This window comes from Phlebotomus papatasi, chromosome 3, assembly GCF_024763615.1.
Source record: "Phlebotomus papatasi isolate M1 chromosome 3, Ppap_2.1, whole genome shotgun sequence".
Lineage (NCBI taxonomy): Eukaryota > Metazoa > Arthropoda > Insecta > Diptera > Psychodidae > Phlebotomus > Phlebotomus papatasi.
Window position 1 is genome coordinate 54705700 of NC_077224.1, and position 21984 is coordinate 54727683.

The 21984-nt window shown below is 34.0% G+C and overlaps 1 protein-coding gene across 1 annotated transcript in view; it reads left to right on the forward strand.

Moving 5' to 3' along the window:
- Positions 1-470: 470 nt before the first annotated feature.
- LOC129807673 (protein turtle) overlaps positions 471-21984 on the forward strand; it is a 115652-nt gene continuing 94138 nt past the window's right edge. Inside the window, exons 1-3 of the mRNA XM_055857103.1 lie at positions 471-2694; positions 13747-13954; positions 21027-21145. Of these exons, the coding sequence (XP_055713078.1) occupies positions 13801-13954; positions 21027-21145 (273 nt within the window). The 5' untranslated portion in view covers positions 471-2694; positions 13747-13800. The remainder of the gene's footprint in view (positions 2695-13746; positions 13955-21026; positions 21146-21984) is intronic.

Here is a 21984-nt window from a genome sequence, read left to right on the forward strand (position 1 = left end):
TTTAAATTTTAAATATTAAATATTTATTGTTTAATTCTATAAGCTCACTTTATCTTAGAATTGGGTAGAATGGAAGACAAGAGGAGATATTTTAAATTTTTAATATGTCAGGTTTAAAATTCTGCTTAGTTTGTCACACTATAAGCATTCTAGCATTGCATTGAATCATTAAGAATTTCCAGACGTTTTAGCAAGTTCGGTTAAATGTCTACTTAAATAACTTATGTGTTGTAATTGCTTCGAAACCTACAGACACTTCAAGGGGCGGGGAGGCTTAAGAGGAGAAGACTGAGTCTGGTATAATATCATGAAAGAACTTTAGTTTTCTGAGTTTTTTTTTGACGTGTAACTTTTATATTGAAAGCTTTTTTCATTGAAATTATTCTCCAAAATCTTTATTTTAATGGTAGATGGATAGAGTTAATTTCGAGAATGGCAGATTCGCAAGTTGAATATACTTTAAATAATTTTCTATGTATTAGAGGTGGAGTTTTTCGGTTACTTGGAAAATCCATGTTGTTCTGGATTTGTGCCAACAATTGAATTTTCTCACAGGGACTGACATAAAAGTGAAAATCCCCAATTTGGATGGTATTTTCGTGGGAAATGGTGTGCTTATTCGACCCAAAAGTACTCGGACGGACAAATGGGATGGTGAAAAATCGACTAATCCCTTTCCTTTCTTTTTTTTCTCTCATTTTTTTTCTAACGAATTCTTGTTACTGGGATAGCAAATAATAGTGGATAGATTTTGGCTTTTCGAATTTTGGGATTGGTGGTATTCGAAGTGGGTATAGTGAATCAGTTTATATGCTTTTGTGGGGGGAAATTATCCAGAATAACGATGAGAAAGTGTGCTTGAAGCTAATTTGCATTCTCGTAACGTCTTTTCTTCTCCTTTAGTCACTTGTGGTTGAGACGTATGGGCTGTGGTATGAAAGTTTTCGTTGATTGAATGTATGTATTTTGTGTTAAGTTAAATACTTGGATAGTTTCTCTTGTGTGATTTTGCAATTGGAGGAAGGGATAAAGAGAAACTTGTCACATATGGATGGTTAGAGAATTGTGGAAACCATCTCGCTGATCCAACAAACGATGTATGTGGAACCTATGCGCAGACTCGGTTCTACATCGTTAGATGTTCGCGAAGAGGATTCGACACCGCCGCTGCGTCGTCGTGGGCAGAAACATCACAAATTCATCGTCATCCGCACAAATAGCAGGGCTGCTGCAAATATCTATTGCAGACTACCACTCTCAGTCACATCAAATCGTCAGTGATCCACCCAGTTTTGTAGCGTGCGACTCCTTGTGTTGTGTCTATCAGTTGTGTGTAGTCCTCTATACAGTGTGTCTCTCACCCTTGTGTCAAGTGTCAGTGGGGAACAATTAATTGTCACCAGAGTAATTTCTAGCCACCTTCTACCCTTACCCGAAGCCTACCACCCCCACATAACTGCTCAATTGAGAAGCATAGAAAAAAAAGTTCGTTTAGAAGATACTAAGTTTAAGAGCTACAATAGGGCTGCAACTACCTTGAAGTGACCTGAGTGATATTCCTCGCCCAAAGTCATTGGGGACTTTTTCATGGCGTGACCATGAAAGCCTCAATACCGGGCCTGATTTTTCACCCCTCACGAATCCCTTATATCACCATCCTGGGGAAGATGGATTTTGCTGGGTAACTGAAGCCCTAACAATGTGCGTGTGTGTGTGTACATGGATTTTGATGGAAAATTTTCCTAAGAAGCAACTTCGGTAAACTTCCTTCCCTCTTAACTCAAACACGGAATGGGTTTTGATTTACACAACAAATCCCCGGAGGTGATTTGTTTTTTCATCTTTGAGCAAAATTTTCATTTGAACCTTGCCGTTTGTTCTGCCGACTTATCCCATCCAATCTCTCGTAGTGCGAACCCTTGGCAGAAATCCCAGTCAATTGCTAGTCTATTGATGTGAAAATTCACAGTGAAATTTTGGGCAGAAAATATGTGATGAGAATTGAAATTTTCTTCTATAGACCACACCCGCTCTCTGTGCTATATTCAGCCTTTGGATAGTATATGTATCTGTGTAGAGGTTGACTAATACAGGGGCAAAAACAACCCCTACGGAAGTCACACACAAGCGCATGATTCGACGTCACGGGCAGAAATAGCCAGGGATGTGCGGTGGAAAACGGCATAATCGCGATACTTGCCGGGATATTTCACACACTTTCACGCGCGGTGCCTACACACATCCTCAGCATGGCCACATTTTTGGCGTCTGTAGCACCAAAAAATTTTCACCCCTCTGGTAGTATTTGTGTCCTGAAAATTATATGGCACTCTCTTTTGCTGTTGTTATAGTTTGTGCGACAACGAAATGATGCAATAAAAGCCATTTCCACCGTTCTTTCTACCCTACCCTATCCCCGCCTAACCTCCAAAAAAAAGACACCGTAATCACTGGTGAATACTGCAGGAACTCCGTCTTGTAACTTGAGTGTGTGATAAGTTGTAGGATAATAGAAGACACTGAACCTATTCAATGTGAAACGGTGCCTTTGGTGTGTTATTTCGTGGTGAATTGAAGGACTCTTAAGAAAAAGTGTAAGATACTGTCGCGTGTGTATAACCAAGAAAAAGACGGAACGCAAGCATCACCATTCTCGATAGCACCTCCATAGACGGAGATGTCATATCAGCACAGGTACTACCTTAATACCTCTGTACCCCAAACGTACATTTAATGCGGATAAGTGAAACAATTGTCTCATGGGCTTTTAACGTACAAAAATAGGGCAATTACATAAACGGTTCATTTTATTACCAACCCTCTGATTATCATATTTCTACAAAAATTTAGTGATTTCGAAGTTTCAAATCCTGGAACCCTAACGGAATTCATAGATTTTTCGGCCTTATTATTTAAGGATTTATAGACAATAAAAGTTACGATTTATTGACTTGTGTTTTTTGGAGCCTTGATTCATATAAGTGCACTTCCTTCAGAAAAGGGTTATGTCTTCGTTAACTTGAAGGCTAATTTAAAGACGTTTTAGACGATTAACTTCTTAACCTCTATAATCCATATCAATTAATTGAAAGAAACAATCTGTAATGAATATGAAAAAGGGTTCGTGATAGGTTTCACGTAGAATTCTTTGCTGTTGTTTCAATTCCACAAAGTAGGGGAAAGTACTCTCCCTTTGAACGTTTATGCCTTCGAATAATGTGAATTTTCCTTTACTTTTCCTGAGAGACTTACATAAATTATCACACAATTAGCAATAATTGATAATAAAAGCTAACTAATATTTAATAAAAATGTGTAAGTCTCTCAGGAAAAATAAGAGAAATTTCACATTATTGGAAGGCATGAACGTTCGAAGGTAGAATACTTTCCCCTACGCGATATACACCCTTGATTTTGAGTTATATAGGGGAAAGTCCTCTCCCTGCGAACGTTCACGCCTTCGAATAATCTGAATTTCTTTTACTTTTACTGAGAGATTTCCCCAAGATTGTCACATAATTATCAATAATTGATAATAAGCTAGCTAATATTTAATAGAAATATGTAAGTCTCTTAGAAAAACTTAAAGAAAATTTACATTATTTGAAGGCATGAACGTACGAAGGGAGAGTACTTTTCCCTATGCGTATATTTCAATTCCTCAGCACTTAATGCCATGTCAAAGCGGTTTTCGGACTAAGGGTCTATCTTATTTGCAAAAGCTAGATTTCCTAAAAACCAGCAATAGCAGTGAGTTTTCAAGATAAATATTGAGGTAAAGTACCCTCGCTCGACCGGTTCCTCGACTCGATCGGTGGAATTATTTATTTATTTTATTTATATTTGCTATTAATATTTATATTGCTATAATATTTAGCGTATGATCTAACATTAATAGGTCAATTATTCCAAAAATAATACGAATCAGTGACAATTTCATAGAAATTAACCATCAAACACTCAAAATTTGACCCACCGATCGAGTCGAGGACACTAGTCGAGTGAGCGTACTTTACCTTATTTAATCTAATGCTATAAATATACAAAACTAAATAAAAATTTTCTAACACAAATATTTATTTTTGAAAAATTAGAGTAGTTAAGCCATATGGGTAAACCTCTTAGGTCTGCTAAAGCTCGTATAAAGGCTTAAGAGACGGAAAACTTGTAGAATTTTTGAAATTTTGAGTTTGTAGTTCAAGTTTCAAATAGGTTCCTCTATTCCCTGTGCATTTTTTTTGGATTTCTTATGGATTTTTCGAGTTTTTCGTGGATTTTCCGGCCATATTAGCTCAAGTACGGCCTCTACTGGACTTAGAGAAGATCTACTGTCCCTGAAGGAGATCCCATTCAGGATCGAAACGTTGGCAGAGGAAAATAAATTGAAAAACAGAAAAATATACCGAACTTCCACCCTGACTTGCCTTAAATATCCATACTGTCGATAACCAGAAGTGAATTTATCATATTAATTTCTCCTCGTTTTTATACTAGATTTATCTTAAAAGCGCTGTTGAACTTTTACTGATTACGGGGGGATATAGAAGATCCAGAAGAGCATAGTGTGGTCCGTAAAGGTCTGCTAGCATTATACTATAGTAGATTTTACTCAAGTTCCTTAAAATTTTTATTTTTTTCGTATTAGGTGAGATTCTTAACAATCTCACCTACTATAATCCTAACAAAATTTCATGTCGTCCGATCGACCTCAAACTTGGCCAAAATGTGTTTCAGCACTTCCTGATCACGAATATATATGTGGCTATTTTACGTTCCCGGCCGCTCTTTGGTGCTTAATAGCTCCTAAACTAAAAAAGATATCGACTTGCGGTTTTCGGTAAAGGTTATATATCGGGTGAAAATTGCAACATGGTGCATTGACCCCCCACCCCCCACCCCTCCTTCCGCCATTTTGAAGACCCTCCTTTTATTGTTTTCTCAATAGCTCCGCCCCTATGGCATCGAGCGGGCTCAAATTTTAGTATGTTATAGCTGGGCCTTAGAGCTTTCCATCAATACCAAACTTAAGGTCCCCCGACCCCCCTGACCCGAGCTATAAGGGTCCAAAAAAATTTTCTTAAAATGGCCATAACTCCGGTTCTAATTGTCAGAATTTAAAAAGTGAGGGCTTTTTGGAAAGCTCTCGTGAAATGCCACTTCCCCTTCTAACATCGCAAGTTCATAAAACCACCGCTAGGGGCGCTATTATTAAAAAGAAATTTTTTAAATCTTATAAGTTAAATAACTCAAAAATTCCATTGTGCATCGGGCTGAAATTTTAGTATGTTGTAGCCGTTGATTATACCTATCAAACAAAAAAAACCTTAAGTCGATCCATTACCCCTGACCCGAGCTATAAGGGGTCAAAGTTCGAACATTGACCGGCCTCTATCTCCGGTTCTAATTAACATAGCGACATAAATTTTACCTTTTTGGTTTCATCTCGATGAGCACTTTCAGATGGAAGTTCAAAAAGTCACCACAGGTGGCGCTGTGATAGCATCAAAATTCATCGAAATTCAAAGTCACTTTTCTCAAAAACGGCATTGTGCAAGTTAATGAAATTTTAGTATGTTGTAGTCCAGTCTAGGACGTTTCCAAAATGGTGCGTATGCGCGCTGTGGTTTCAATAGAACCGGAGATATGAGGGGTCAAAGTTCACGAAATTCAAAAAATCATATCTCCGGTTCTATGTGACCGATTTTGATGAATGAGGGCTTAAACGAAAGATCTCACCAAATACTACAACTTTCTAAAATATTTGAACTTCGTGGGACCAACACCAGGGGCGCCACAGTCGAAAAACCAATTTCAATATCACATAACCTCAATTATCTCGACTGTCGCTGAACCGATTTTGATGATTACTTGAACATAATTGTAGAGCACATTTGTCTCTACATTTCATCCATACATCATTTTCCACTCAGACTACGCTATCACTCCGATTTTGCCGTTTAAGTGTGAAAAAATTGATTTTTCCCATAATAACGCTTTGAAATCACTCAGATGCCAATTTGACTGCCTCTACTCCACCAAGACACTTAAAATAGGGTTTTAAATGGAAAGTCCCACAAAATACAACAATTCTTTGATTTAGTTGAAGTTCAACAAATGACTACTTGGGGCACTCTGGATGAAACAACGAGTTCAGAAACAAAAAACCTCGCTTATCTTGGCTTCTGAGTAATCGATGAGTTCAAGTTCTACGGCAAAATTATAGAGAACATTCTGGTCTACATTTCACCCATTTGTCACTTTTCTGTCAGTTCATCCAAATCCTTGATATTTTGGTTTAAATACAAAATTTGTATAATTTCACGAATTTGATTCAAGATAACTGAATGGCGTCTCCCAACTTCAGCATCAAATCGAATTTGCATGCACTCCGAGTTAGCTCACGTTAAGAATCTCACCTACATAAGCCGGTTAGGATTATCTGTCCCTTTTTTTTTTAAATTAAATTTTGCCGCTCACATAACTTTCATATATTGCTGTACGGGGTCCGGTTAAAATCCCGAAAGGGGTAAAATCCTAAAATCCAGAATATTCTTAAAAGGCTTAAAAGTATCATAACCAGGGTAAATTAAGCTAATTCAAAACCTGTTCTTAATGGAAATTTTTCGCTACTCCAAATGGAAACGTCATTGTTTGCACGATAAATACAGTACTAAATTATTATATTTATATATTTTCTATACCGCAGTTTCATTATTTAGTTAATTTTGCTCCAAATAAAGCGAAAATCCATTCATATTAATAAATTTTAATTTATTAATTTCTCAGAAAAATTAAAAGTGTACCTTTTCACCATCGAATTTTTCATCGACCATGTTTTCCAATGAAAAACACAATGAGGTGACTGTTGTTTATTCGTTTTGTTTAACATTCAAGTCAAATTTCTGACTAATTTTAGTTAAATTAAGTGCTATTCAATCATTATTGTTAACAGTATGTGAAGTTTTCAAATGAAATAATTACCTATTTACCTATAATTACTTGCAAATGCTTCAATAGGAAACCCCGGAAATATATTTTTTTTAGAAAGATTTTCCTATTGTTTTAGATGGGAAATGAGAAAAGACCAGGAGTAAGAACAAATCCTGTATTCAAGAGCAACTCAACAAGGTTTCAGAAGCCTTTCGTCGCGGTTTCACTTACACCGTTTGTCTCCAATTAGAAACTTTCCCTTGTCTCCATTTGAATTAATATGTTTTCAATAGAAGCACTTTACGCTCGCGTATTTTTCTTGTATTTAAGAAGTTTTCAAATTATATCTAAAGAATTTTCACTAATCAGTAACATTCTAGAAGAGTCAAGGAGCAAATTTATGTAATTCTCTTCAGAAGAAAAATATGAACCTAATTTGTTGAATATTCTGTCAAAGTTAAAGCGTCTGGAAATGGTTTTGAATTAGGACATTTACCCTAGTCCTACAATTGTACCGGCGCTTGTTGAAGGTAAAGGAAAATTTTCCATGTTTTGGAAAATTATTCCACAGATTATCCTCCGTATGATTTATTGCAAAGTTGTTTATTGAATAGTTATTATAGTTATATTTTCTAACCTGGCCATCAATCAATAAATTATTATTATTAATTTCGTCCCTTTGATGATTTTAACCATTCGGCATTTTGGATTTCAGGATTTTCGTTGCCATATGATCATATGTCATTAATTATTTTTATTTTGAGAGTGAAGAAGGTAGCCTAATTAGAAATTTATGAATTTTGTAAATTACGAACAAATGCTGGGTTGAAAGAAAAACTAGCGAGAATGTACTAATTCACCTTTACTAGTTCATTCAGAGTCAATGTTGTGAGTCAAAATTGAGTGAGATGGGTGGAAAATTGCATTTAGTGAACTTATAACACGTCTTTCTTCAGGATAAATTCCCGTTTCTTCTGAAACACTAATCCACTTTTTGTTTTCCTATACTTCAACCAAGTTAAGACGATCAGATAGGTTGAATGGAGAGTGGTATATAATGGCTGAATGGGCCAAGGGAAAATTTCATCGTTTCTAGCAAATGGAAGCTCCATAAGGAGATGTTATTGTGTATAGTATGGAAGACTAGCAAAATAGGGATAGAATGTAATTGTGACAGTGTGGTTTCTATATTGCCGAAATTATGCTTTATCGTGTGGAAAAATAAACTTAAACACGGTATGTAAAAGTTGAAGGTTCTCGAATATGTTTCATGTAAACAACGACTAATGCAAATAATTCCAACGATCCCTATGAGGTATATACCTCTTTTACCAATAACTTTTCCAAGAAATTTTGCCGAAGGCTTGCTTATGGTGTGATTTATATTTGTGGGTAGCAAAAGGGAGTTTGTGATGTTTTCGAAATTAATTTTAGGATTATTAATTTGTATCAATTTTGCTTTCAATCACAATTTATACCCTGTTCATTGCTAAAAATGTACAGCGATTAAAAGGCACAAATAAATGAATATATAGCTTTTATGAATTTGTTATTTTCCGGTCTTTAATGGCTTCTCTTAAAAATATATTAAGAGGAGGCGAGGTAGTTTCACGCATGCATTACTTTCGAAAATGAAAATTTTTAGAGGGACTTTCCGGTGTTCGCCAGTGAGAAACATCACCCTAAGATGAAAACACTTTTTTCGTCTTGCCCAGGGCTTTCGGTGCCGATGTGGACCTTCTTCAGTGATCGACTAAACTGAAGAAGGTCCACATCGGGACCGAAAGCTCTGGACAAGACGAAAAAAGTGTTTTCATCTTAGGGCGACCTTCTTCACTGGCGAACACCGGAAAGTCCCTCTCAAACTAATTGCGCCAGTTCATCATCATAGAAGATTTTTAGGAAGAAAAATAATTATTTAGAAATTGTACAGATAGTCAATACCCAAGATAATTTAACGCAATATAGTCAGTTTAAATATGGTTTATATATGTTTAACAAATGAGTCCTGAAAAAACTTCAGCTGAGTGAAACTGCCCTACTCTTCCCTATCTCGCGACGTTTTTCTATTATTTTTTGTACATCTTTACGTAATTTGTACTAATCTGAATCATTTTAATATAATCAATTCACCAGATTTCTTTTTATGAAATTTTTGTTAAATTAAATTTCTTACTGATATTGAATAAGATACCTTGGAAGATACTAATCTGTTCCTTTTCATCTCATTCTCTTTCAGTGTTGTAATTATAATAAATGGTATGTCCCATTGGTTTCAATTTACATTATCTCTCAAAGTACTACCATCGATATTGTTTAGTACTGCGAAATACAATCCCCAATTATTCATTGCATTTATTTTTAGTCTCTGGCGTCCAAGGATATTGTTATATTGTTGGTACTGTATTGTGGATTGCAAGACAATTTTGTTGTACTCTGTTTCACATTTTCCTGGGGAGAAAATAGTTTCTTCGATTTTCCGAAGCAGACTTAAATGCTTTCGATATGCTTGATATCTTTGGGTATTTTCCTCTCCGACATCCGCCCTTCTATCTTTCCATCGTAAAAACGGAAAGGATTTGCAACGCCATTTAAGAATCTTTCACTGGAATGGAAATTCTGGAGGTCTGGAGGATGGGATTTGGCTTTACATAATTTTCTCAAACACTACACCTTAGTTGTATATGGTATTCTGTACAAAGGTGTATCTCACTTTGATATTTGCATTGTCGCCATCGTTATATCTGTAAGTGGAAGGTAAACGGGAAGTTGGTCTTTATTCCGATTTGTCGGATTCTCCTTTGTTTTCCACCCACTGTACAGTGTGACAAAGACAGGAAAAGTGGAAATATCTCAACCCGTTGCAGTTGCTTGCGGAAGATAAAGGATGCCGTTTAATGCACTTTTGACACGCATATTCACTTTGAAAGCATTTCTGCAAATACCTTCCTTCCGCCCTTTTCTAGCATGGTGATGGTAAAGTTTGTGTTTTGCAACATTTTTCTACAAATCACTTTAAAATTCTATTGATTTGTCCCTAGCACTATGTTATGTAGTTTCAATAAATTAATTATTATGGAAGAATTTCTATCAAATTGTATTTTGTCATATAACTACCAACTACAGGGATGCTGAAAAGCTATAGCGCTGCGGCATTCAGTTAATTAAATTTTCCATCGCATGAAACAAATTTCAATTTGTACTAGGCATCTCTATTTCTCTTTTAGAACTTGCACAATCTTGCACAAAATAGCAAAAGTCTGAAAATTGTATTGAAATAGTAGAAATAGTTTCTTTCATGAGATATAATTCAATACTGTTCTTTTGATTCACTTCAATTAAAATATCTACAGTATTCTGTAGATAAAATTCTAAGAAATTCTTCTGTAGTAATTTAGTAAATTGAATTACATTCATTTTTTAAAAGAAAAGAAAATGTGGTTTCATGAAACGCTCAAAATCGTGACTTAGATACTACTAAACAAATAGTTTTGCAATGTTTTTAAATTTTAACGATACTAACTCATTCAGTCAATGTTCTAAAAATACTGAAGAAAGTATTTTAAAAGTATTAAGAAAAGAAGTCTAGTCAAAGGGTAAGTGCGGTAACGGTATACGGTATAGAACGAGCGTCATAATGGTTACTAAATTTAAATTCTTTACATTAAATTTCAAGCACAATTTTATTTACAGAGTGTAGGTGTTTTAATAAAGAATTCGTTACCTAGAATTCAAATCAAGTAAAAGAATAACGAAAAATATTACCAAAATCGACGCAATGCTACATTTTTCGTACTCACTTGTTGCAAAAAATCGTTAAACTTTCCGCAAAGCGAGAAAAGAGTAACAAAGTGTATTTTTCTATGTTCTTAAGATTGAATTCTCCACGTCATTGAAGAACTAAAAATCTAAATTGAATAGAAAATTTGTGAAACATATCCAAACACAAAAAGAGAAAAAAAACACACTACAAGTTTTCGAACATATCCCAAAATAAATATAGTTTTGGGAGAGGGAGGAAAGGGGTGGAAGAAATTGAAGAGGATGCTAATGACTCTTGAGTCGATTTAATGGAGGCGGGGAGTGGGTCCCTGAAGGTCTTGAGGTGCTATCTTCAACCGTTTGGTCTCTAGATCTGATGACGGTTGGATAGACAGATGAATCAAATGGGAAGTCGGACAAACAGTGTGATACGTCTTCTCAAAAATCGTTTGATTCATTTGATTCGTTTCGATTAAATATAGGTGGAAGTGGAGCACCTTTGAATTGGGGCAGCTTTGAAATTGGGATTTTTCTCCTATTTTTAAAAGAAATTAAGGCTTATCATAATGTAATTTAGCTGTACTCTTTTGGTTTATGAAGCTACATTATATGAGATGCTCAGAGCAGAAGTGGACTGTTTTAATAGAAAAATGCATACTAAGGATACCACTTCTGCTCTGAGGGTATCATATCACGGTAAGGTCTAGTTCTATTTCAAAATGGGAGAAGAAAGGTTACTCCATTTCAAAGGAGCCCCACATCCCCTTACTGCTTTCTTTTGGAAGTTCGAGTAGTAAAACGTGGAGCCTAGGTATGAAAGCTGAATATCTGGTGGGAGGTTGGGTCAAAAATGCGAGGGATAATATATACCGATAATCAAGTTATTTTATTGAAAATTACTTTGTTATTTGCGAAAAAGTTAAGTTACTATTTAAGTATTAAATAACATCAAAAAGTTAAATTATTTTCAAGTGTTCTGCAAATGGTTTATTCAGATTTCCGATTTTTTTCTACAATTTTTTTACACTGCTCTGTCATCGTAAAATCAGCTCGATAAATATGTTGTTATTTACAAGCCATTGTCGTGTGCACCATTATACTTTGTATTTTGGAGTATTTGTTAAGGATCATAAGAATTTTATTTACTACACTTCATTGATAAAAAAAGTCTTTTAAATGTGAAAAAACTAGGAACTAAAAGAATTTTTAAACTAAATTTACGGGATTTACGTTGATTAGTAAAAAGTGTCCTTCAAAATTCCCAAATTACTATTTCATACTTAGGGGAAACTGGGGCACCACCAAACACGGGGTATCACCAAACATTAATTTTTATTTTTAAACTACTTGGACTATCTCGACTATTTCTTCAGTAGACAAATGTCCCTATAGTGCCTATAAAATCCTATAAATCCTGTCCTCTGAATTTGAATATCTGATTGAAAATCGCAGTGTTTGGTACTACCCCGTGTTTGGTGGTGCCCCAGTTTCCCCTATTTAGCGTTAAATTCCATAACATTCCTTTTTTTAATTCTTCTTCCTCATATTTTTCAACCATGTTATTGTATGTTTTTTTTTTGGGTTAAAGCAATAAAGTTAATTTTATCTTTTATTATATTTTCATAGAAAAGTAATAAATTGAGAATTGTGAGTAATTTTAATTGCACTCTCTCGTAGCGTTGTTTATATTGATAAAAATTCACAAAGGGAAGCTTTTCAAAGAGTACCTGTCCCTTTTGTCGTCTTTATAAGAATGCCAGGCAATAAATGACTGAAATATTTCAAGTTTTTCAAGCATTTCCAATTTCTATTTTCTCTGTACATGGGAAAAGTCTATGATTGCGTACCTGTTGGATCTCTGGGCATATGAGTAAATATTAAATATTGCGCATTTTTCTATCCACATTGAATTTATTATAAATGAAAGAATAGTATGGAGTGATGAAAGAAGAAAACTTTTAACGATATGCTATTGAAAATCGTAAAAAAGGGCGATAGGGGGAGAATTTGAAAACTGTTTGATATTTTTGCTGAAAAGACAAATGCCATTTTGTAAATTTAAGAGACATGGAGCTTCTTGGAACTTTTCATCATATTGACATAGTACGGAGTGTATGGGTTGTGGATGGTATAGAATATATGGATTGAAGTGAGTTGCTCAAGTTAGAAAAATATCTTCAACACCCCTCTCTTGTGTCATTGTGAGGGGTATTGCAAGAAACGTAACGGATCATTGTTTATTTCCCAAAAGGATTGAGTAAACTTTCTTATACCAACTAACGTTATATGCTTATACCATCAGCGTCCAAATATTTTGATAAATATTTCAAACTCAATTTATCTCCATTGGATGGGTGTCTTGTTGGTTGGTGGGATGAAAGCAAAATGGATGCGCGAGAAAAAGACTTTTCCTGGGCACGATGAAAATTTATCTTATACAATGGGATGCCCTTCAAGATGATATCTTATTAGGTGGTTGGGGTTATGTTGAAAATTTCAGGAAGTTCATTGGATTATAGTGTAAAATTTTGGATAAAGGGAAAAGTTGTTAATTTTCTTTTGAAACTGGTACCATATTGAAAATCTTCGTTCATTGGTAAAATTCTGAATACATTCATCCTTCGCCTTTGCTCTGGACAATTTAGTAAATTACGTGGCAAGGGAAAGTTTAATAAAGACGTCCACTTCGACCGCTATATGTCATGTTGAATGGAACCGATGGGAAAATTTAAGTTTATTAAGTGTTCTTACATTGAAATCTACCATATATAGTAAGTTATTGCATCGTTTCTCTACGCTTCAGTTATCGTTTAGATAGATAACTGAATTATATTCCTCCCTCAAATTCTCTATCTTTCTTGATTTTCCCATTGGAAACAGAAAGAGTGAGACATTGGTGTTGAAGCTCCCAAGGCGTTGAAACTTCACTGGGAACTTTTTGTTCACCAATTTAACTTTTATTGGACATTTAATAAAGTTTTTCATGCGTGATTTGATTAACTTAATTCCAAAATGACTAAAGATTTGTGTCTTTTGTTTGGATTATTCTTGCAGGTGACGCCGCTGCAATGAGGACGATGCGTTAGCAGTGACTATGGGATCAGAGGCATGGGCGTGCGTGCAGACCCTGGGTCTTTCCGGTGGTGTCAGGCATTAAGCCGGTCGCGATCAATCGCCACTACTCGATCATCTCCCGAGTGGACACTCCTCTGCCTCATTATACTAGTTCTAGTCGGAGGAATTGCATCAAATACGAATTTAGGTAAGCCAATTTTAATTTTGATTGTGCTCTTGCTACACATTTTGACCAAGAAAATTTCACCAAATCAAAAATTCCATCCCTTTCCTAAGGGAATTTATTAATTTTTAAATTCTAATTCAACTTATCACAATAAGTTAAATTCAGTTAAATTCAGATTTAAGTGCGGAAGAGTGTGAGATCTCTACAATTCGCTCGAGAAAGAAGTGGATCGAAATTTAAATTTCAATTTTGATTTGGGAAAAAGAGAGAAATTTGATTTTATTTTGAATGAATAAGACGTACAATTTCGAACGATTAAATTTCACTAAATTGAAAGGATGTGCCAGCGTTACAAATTTACAAAATAGTCAGCAAAACTTAAAAACAAAATAAAAAAAAGAAAATTGATTTTTGATATGTATTTTCTTGATATTTAGATGTCGATCAGTCAAAATTATGACTAACCAAAAAAAATTATTAGAAGACGTTTAAATTTGAGTAATAGAATTTTTAAATTTCAGGCAGTTAGATTAAATCCAATTTAATAAGTCCAAATCTAAAATTATGTCATTGGAATAACGAATACGATTCCTATGAAATAGACTACAGTTAGTAAAATATAATTTTTTAGGGAAAAATTAATAGTGAACAGCAATAAAAAAAGAAATATTTTAGTAGTGAAAAGTTAGGAAATAAAATGTTGGTTTCTGAAAAATTGGATATGATTTTTGACTGCTCGAATTTAAATTTACGGCTCTGACACACATTTTAGATCAGTAAAATATCATATAATCGACATTCCGTCTTTCTTTCTCAAACCTTTTGCATATGTCTGTCTCACTTTTTCAGACTCTTCTTCTTTTAAACATCAGACCAAATTAAGTTTAGTTCAGTTCAATTTTGAGTCCAAAAAAGTGGGATAGGCTTAGGAACCTACCTAACAGGGACGCGAATTTTGATTTCATTAAATTTTACCGATCTAAAAGGTGTGGCGCGGGGGCTTACCAACAAATTTTTTTCACTTAGTCTAGAATTGCAATTTTCATTAATAGGCGGAAGTGGAGCAGCTTTGAATTGTGGTATTTTTGAAATTGAATGTTTTCTCCTATTTTTAAGTCGAATTGAACTTTACCATGATATCATTTTGCTTCACGAAACCGATTTTGAAATTTTGCACGTAAATTACATTACTATGAGATTTTTTTCCATATAAAAATAGGATAAAAAATTTCAAAAGTGCCTCAATTCAGAGACTCTCAACTTCTCCCTATCATTATTCTGAGCTAAATTCTTCGATTTTCGGATTTATATTCAATTTTTGGGGATGATTTGCATTCGCTGTATCTTTAATATTAAAATATTAAATTTCCTCAATCCATCACCTTATCCAATACAAAAAATTTCACAGAAATTGAGTTTACAGAAAATTTGAGAATTTTTAAGTTAAATTGTATTCTCAGTCTCTTTGGATAATTTATAGTAAAAAAAACACGGTATAGGCCTTTTATAAACTTCAATAAGTTTAAAAAAAAGTTTTTACCGTGCTTTTTGACTCTAAACTATTAAGTTTTTCTGAATTTTAAAACTAACCAAACGATCTCTTAAATCTTTAATACTGAAAATTTTATAAAGCATTTGGAATGTATAATGCATCAGCTTAACACACAATATGAATTGATTAATTTTAGCACTAAATTATTTGATTATAAATAGACTCTACACAGTAAAAAAAATTACAAAGATAATCATTGGTTCGCTTTTTTACCACGATTATTCTTGTAAAGGTACACAAATTATGTATTTCAAAAAAACGTGTAATCCGAAAATGTGTAATTTAAATTTTATGTAATTGTAAACCGTGTAATCAACTGGGATTGAATACACAGTATTGTATATTTTCTTACATATTTCGTGTACAATTACACAATTTTCAAGAAAAATTGTACAAATTACACAGTTTTCAGACAAAATGTGTACAAATTACACAAATGTGTATTAGTACACACGATTACATGTTTAATGTAAAACTTTCAATGAAAATCATGGTAAAGCAACCAAAATTTTTTTTACTGTGTATCACAGAATTATTGAGGGTCTAACTTGACTATTCACTGTCAAAATATAAATTTTGTGTTAATCAAAATTTATTTTTCTCCGACCATAAATTAAAGTTGTGTTGTTCAATCTGAATATTTAATAGCCAAAAGCGATGTTACTGTTAATATAGAAATATTTATTTCTTTCCACATTGCTATTGTGATGCATGGTAATTTTATTTGTTGATGTACGGTCCAATGGGGTATAACAAGTGGTGAACGGAAAAGAACTGTCTTGTCACTTACAATTTTTATTTTACACTACGTTTCGGGAATCTATGTTCCTTTCATCCTAGATTCCCGAAATGTCGTGTTAAATAAAAATTGCAAGAGACAAGATAGGTCTTTCCCGGTAATTTTATTTTTTCATCAAATTTTTTATTGGCCTTTTTTTACCTATTTACTGACTAATTTTGATTTTTATTTTACTGCTCAAACTCCACAACGAGAAGAGGATACACTATCCATCGATTTTTTTTCACCCTTAAAACTTTCGTTTTCCAGTCTTAGGGACCTCTTTTTTCAATATTTATGAGGGTTTCAGACAATGTTTTAGAAATGTTGTCACTAGAAATGCTGTCCGTCTAATCTGTTTGTCTGTTTCACTTTTCCAGCTCTTTAGATCAAACGGATAGAGATAGGGATACGGGATTTTCGAGGAACCCTTTAAAAGTCAATCTTTCATTTTGACAGCTCAAAATATAAAACAAGTCCCGATTGGCCAAATTTACAGGAGAGCGATTTCAAAATGAGATTTCACATGCTGAGTATATAGGATTTTTTAGTTTTGAAACCCGTATAATTTTGGGAATAATTAACTTTCCGGTATAATATTCACAGGGAAGGTAGGGGAATGGTAATGAACCGATAATTTATTTTTATCCAAAAATCAATTTTATAACTCCTAAGCTATTTTGGTCTATGCTATGAGTGAATTGTGAGTCAGATCAAATAGGTTGTGGACAGATAAACAATAAAAGATGCTACAGTACTCTTGAGGTACAGTATCCAAGTTACGAGTTTAAGCTTTACGCAAAGAAGTTTTGTCACTCCTCTTTACTGATAATTTTTTTTTACCCAAATATCTATTTTTTAAGCTCTGGCCATTTGAGCATTTTATTGAAAATTGCTTGCAAATATGCGTGTAAATAGCCTTAACCTTTCTGTGAACATTAAAAACTTTCTTCTCATTAATTGTTTTTATGACGATACTCAGATAAGTTCCATAAGTTTGCCAATGATTCTGCTAATTTTAGATAATGCTGTATACAATGTCTTTACCAGATAACATGACCTCTGGTACAATAAATAGAAAATAATGAAGTCAAAGCCCTAAGTGGTCATCATGATTACACATTCTAAGCTTGAAAAGTAGAAATCTAATGACTTACAACAATCTATTTTTGTAAAAACTTATCGCTGTGCTGGCAGCAAAAGAATGGGGGTTAACCTTTCCAGTTGTAGAAATGTCTTGTGAAATAAATAAAAGAAGTACGAGAGACAGTGATAATGATGTGAAAGAAGATTATTTATATGGAAAGCAATGAAAAAGATAGTAGGGTGGAATGCTGAGAAAGATTGTGAGCATCATAAAATTGTCACAATCAAACCATCCCCTACGGGTGGTTTGTTCACGACCCATCCAGTTACAATTGAAGTGTATGCACTTCCTCTAAGCGTGATCTCCACAAGCGACAAACACTCGTTGGAGAGTCATCCCATCATTCTCCTTCATCGCACTGTCTGGCATAGTCAATGACCAAATGTCATCCACCCACTTTTCCACTCTTCGTGTGGCATTTTGCTGTGGGGAACAGCCCCAGAGCTACAGCTAGTGAGAGGAATCCCATGGACCGGGAATAGTGGTGGATACTTGAATAAAATTCCTCCGGAGAATCAGTAGAAGAGTTGAGTGTGGTGTGATTCTGTGGGGTGTCACCAAAGTGCATTTTCAAAATCTACACCCCCGCCATTCAAGTACCACACACTGCATCCCGTATTAACTCTCTTTTGGCACTGCCACAACAGTAAAGTGTCACGTATGAATATATTTATAGAATTACGATTTTCCATAATGCACACAAAAGCACAAGTGAAATTTTCTATCTCTCTATGCCACTGTCTACCCCTGTCAATAATAATATTCTTCGTCGACCCCCATCCCGTCAAATACATATATTTAGCATGATGGAAAATGCACAAATGCATTGGCAACCGCAACCCTAAACCTGAAGATGAACGTTGAAGAATTACTCACAGAGGTATGGGTAACTTCAAGAGAGAGCGAATGAGAAAATATACAGCAAAGCGCATTACTAAACTTCTGCATAAGTTATCGAAATAATATTACATTAATTTATAAGGAAAGCTCTTAGCTTTTTGATGCAAAAAAATTCTCATTAAATACTTCACAAGATCTTTTTTATGCTGTTCAATCTTCTCTCGATAGTTCTTTAAAACACATTATTAAGGATTAACTAATTTGTCAGGATTTAGTGAACAAAGAAGATATTTAATTTAAAAGCTAACTTTTTCTTACCCCGTTCAAAAACTTATTTGGAAAGCATTTATCTTGCATTCAGAAAAAGAGATGGCAAAGCGTCCCATGCATGTTACGGAATCAAATAAAAAAGCGGATGCTCCTCGGACGACCCTGACCCGAGCTACAATGATTCCAAATTCAAAAAAAAAACATTTTCAATTTGATTTTTTTTACTAATTCTTTTCTCAACAACAAATAGGGTAAGGGCTCATAATTTTGGACAAGGTGCTTATAAGCGTCAAAATACTGAGTTTGAAGTGCAATATTTTCAATACTAATTGACTTTTTTTGTTACACTCTTTTCAGAAGAGTTGTTTAGAAACTAGGCAAAGGTTTATTGTCTTTGTTTTTACTAAAATTAGTCTTAATACTATATTAATATTTTTTTTTTAAAATAACTAAGAAAATCTTGCACATAATTATGTATATTTTTTCCGTTAAATATTTAGTGTACCCTCATTAGGAGTAGTGGAGATATTTTTAAGACAATTTTCAGAGACAATATCACAGTTTGAGTGAGTTTAAAACCAACAAAGAAATGTATTCATGACAGTCTCCAATAAAAATTACCCTACTTTTTATTCACTGGGGAAGGCGCACTGCAGCGTCGAAAGCTTTGGCAAAGAATCCTGTGTGTTTTTCGTGTTCCTGAAAAGAGAAACACCACAGACGCGCCCGGAAGGAGGTTATTCTTCCCGACTCTTTAAAATTCTACATAACGTCAGTTACCACTCGAATTAGTCTTAATACGTTTAAAAATGAATTGATATGTAGAGGTGAATTTGACTCGAATTTTGGACAACTTGGTTATAAATTTGGACACTTTGGCTCTATATTTGGACAGCTAATCCGCCTTAATAGGATGCCCATTGTTCTCTATGTCAAGAACCAATCTCACCAAGTCCTTTTCCTGTTCATGTAAGGGAACCGTATAATGTCACAAGAAGCCCGGAAAATTTCCATATCATTCATTAAAGTGAGTAGACTTTGGTACTCCAAGTACGCTGGGATTTGTGCATTCCCTGGCGTTTCCGGGAGCCTTTCAAGGCTTTTCTCACTACGTCTCGGTTGTAGACGTGATGCTCGTTTCTTTCTCCAGGCATTGATACAACTTAGTATTCTCAAAAGCGAAAACTTCACGAAATTTCTAAAGAAAAATACCTGTCCAAAATAAGGATTATCACCTCACTGGTGAATCTCACTGGTGGTTAGGGAAAAAATTACACTAAAACCGGTCGCATTTTTCAGAGCTAATGTCACCCCCCTGTATTCTATGGAAATTAATAAAAATTATTTTCTCCTTGAATGAGACATTACATCAGTTAAAAATTTTTATTTAAAGAAGGTGTGTCTCAAATGGAATTAATTCTAAATGACGTTATATAGATAAGTTTTGTAGTATCACAAAATATCATTGCAAATCGTATCTATTAACCACAAATCATTTCAAAATTACCTATAAAATTCATATCCCATAAGGAAAAGATCTCATAAAATTTTACCACCTATCTGCGGGAGATAGTGGTTGAAAACCATCAAAGAATGATTTTTGAAAATTGAGAATTTTCTCCAATTCAGCATTTCTATGTGATTTTTCCTCAATATGCTGGATAACTTTCAAGTCAGAAGAGGGATTACATGATGTTTTCCTCAGAGTCACACTCTTTTTTTATTGCTCATCTTTAGGGATTATTCAATTCACAAACAAGAGAATTGAACTGGATACCATTTTCTACATAAATTCCCATACGAGTGTTCGTCAAGTCACCTTAAGATTAAAGTTTATCAAAAGCTCTAGCTTTGGAACTTTAATATAATTCTAGTTTGAAAATCTTGAAAGTCAATTGAAGTAGTACGCTTATTGGCAACTTTAGGGACATTAAATTTTGTTATGGACTATGAGCAGGAAAACTTGCTATAATCGTTTTTATTTCAGGAAGATCATTATAGGATTTTTATAGCTCGAAGTCAGAGAAGAAAACCACATAAGCTATTTATTGATTAGTTCCATACGGTAAATTTCGTATTTTCCCAACTTTTAATTTTATAATATTACTATTTTAGTTGGCTGAACTTTTGAATACTTCGAATATGATTTCAAGCTTTAGCTAATCAGAAAACATAATGAAGTTGAAATACTTTATTTGTGTATCTGACAGAAGAATTGAAGATAAACGAAATGTAACCTGATAAAATTCTGTATAAAAAGAATTTGCAGATCCAATGTTATTGATTTTGAAGAATTGTCGGTATTTTAAAGACCTTTAATTGGTTCCTTATAATGAATTAATTCGGTTCTGTGGAATTTGTCCTAAGGTCAATAATCTCAAAGAAACAGAAAAAATCGTTTTGCCTAGATTACGGGGCTTAAATGCAAAATAAACTTAAATTTATTACAATAGTAACAGTATATTCCTTAGATATTTATAATAGGATTATTAACATTTCTTTTCAGCAGCCCAACAGGATGCCGTACATATTACTGCCATTCTTGGAGAAAGTGTTGTCTTCAATTGTCACGTCGAATTTCCTGGTGATCATCCCGTTCCCTACGTCCTCCAGTGGGAGAAGAAGGTGAGCGAAACGGTACGATATCAAAATCTTCTCTGCTCTCTTAATCAAATTTTATTATTAAAACAGCTGGCACTAGATTTTTGCACTTTGTATATGTAATTATTCGAAACAAACCAAAAAAACAAAGAAAAGAAACGAAAAATAACCCTCGAAAGCTAAATCAACCTAAGTAAATAAATGTCATGAACTCATTTCTGCGCAAAGAAATAAAAATTAAATGTTCTAACAAAATAAACACCATCAGACTTCTCAGACATAGACACATTCAATGAAAAGTGAAAAATTGGATAATAAATTAATTAACGGAAATGGTAAAAATAGTCAAAGACTGAAGTGATCTGCAATTTGAGGTGAATGAGGCTGAAGAGATGATATAGCGTGTTGAGATACATTTTCACACAATGTAACATTACAAATAGTAACTGACTGATATTGTAAATAATTGGAGATAATTTATTGGCCATTGCACACATGATAATCAAGTAAACTGCCATTTGCAATATAATTTGCTTTCATAAGACATGTAATACAGAGAGTTATGTGAGAAAATCGAGGGATGGGCCTAATTATCTATTTGATTTATTGATTTGCTTTTCTTGTCACCATGTAAATAATTTTCTTTGACTGTATCCACCCTATTTGTTTTATGATCTTGCAATATGTTACTATCCTTTCAGAAGTAAAAACTTATATCCTCTCACACTGCAAAATCTTTCAATTTAAAAATCAGTAAAAAAGATTTTAAACAAAGAGAGAGAGAAGAATTTCTACTTTAAGTAATTTTTCTTGTGAAAATATTCTTAGGATGCACCAATTTTGAGTAATATGACAAAAGAAGC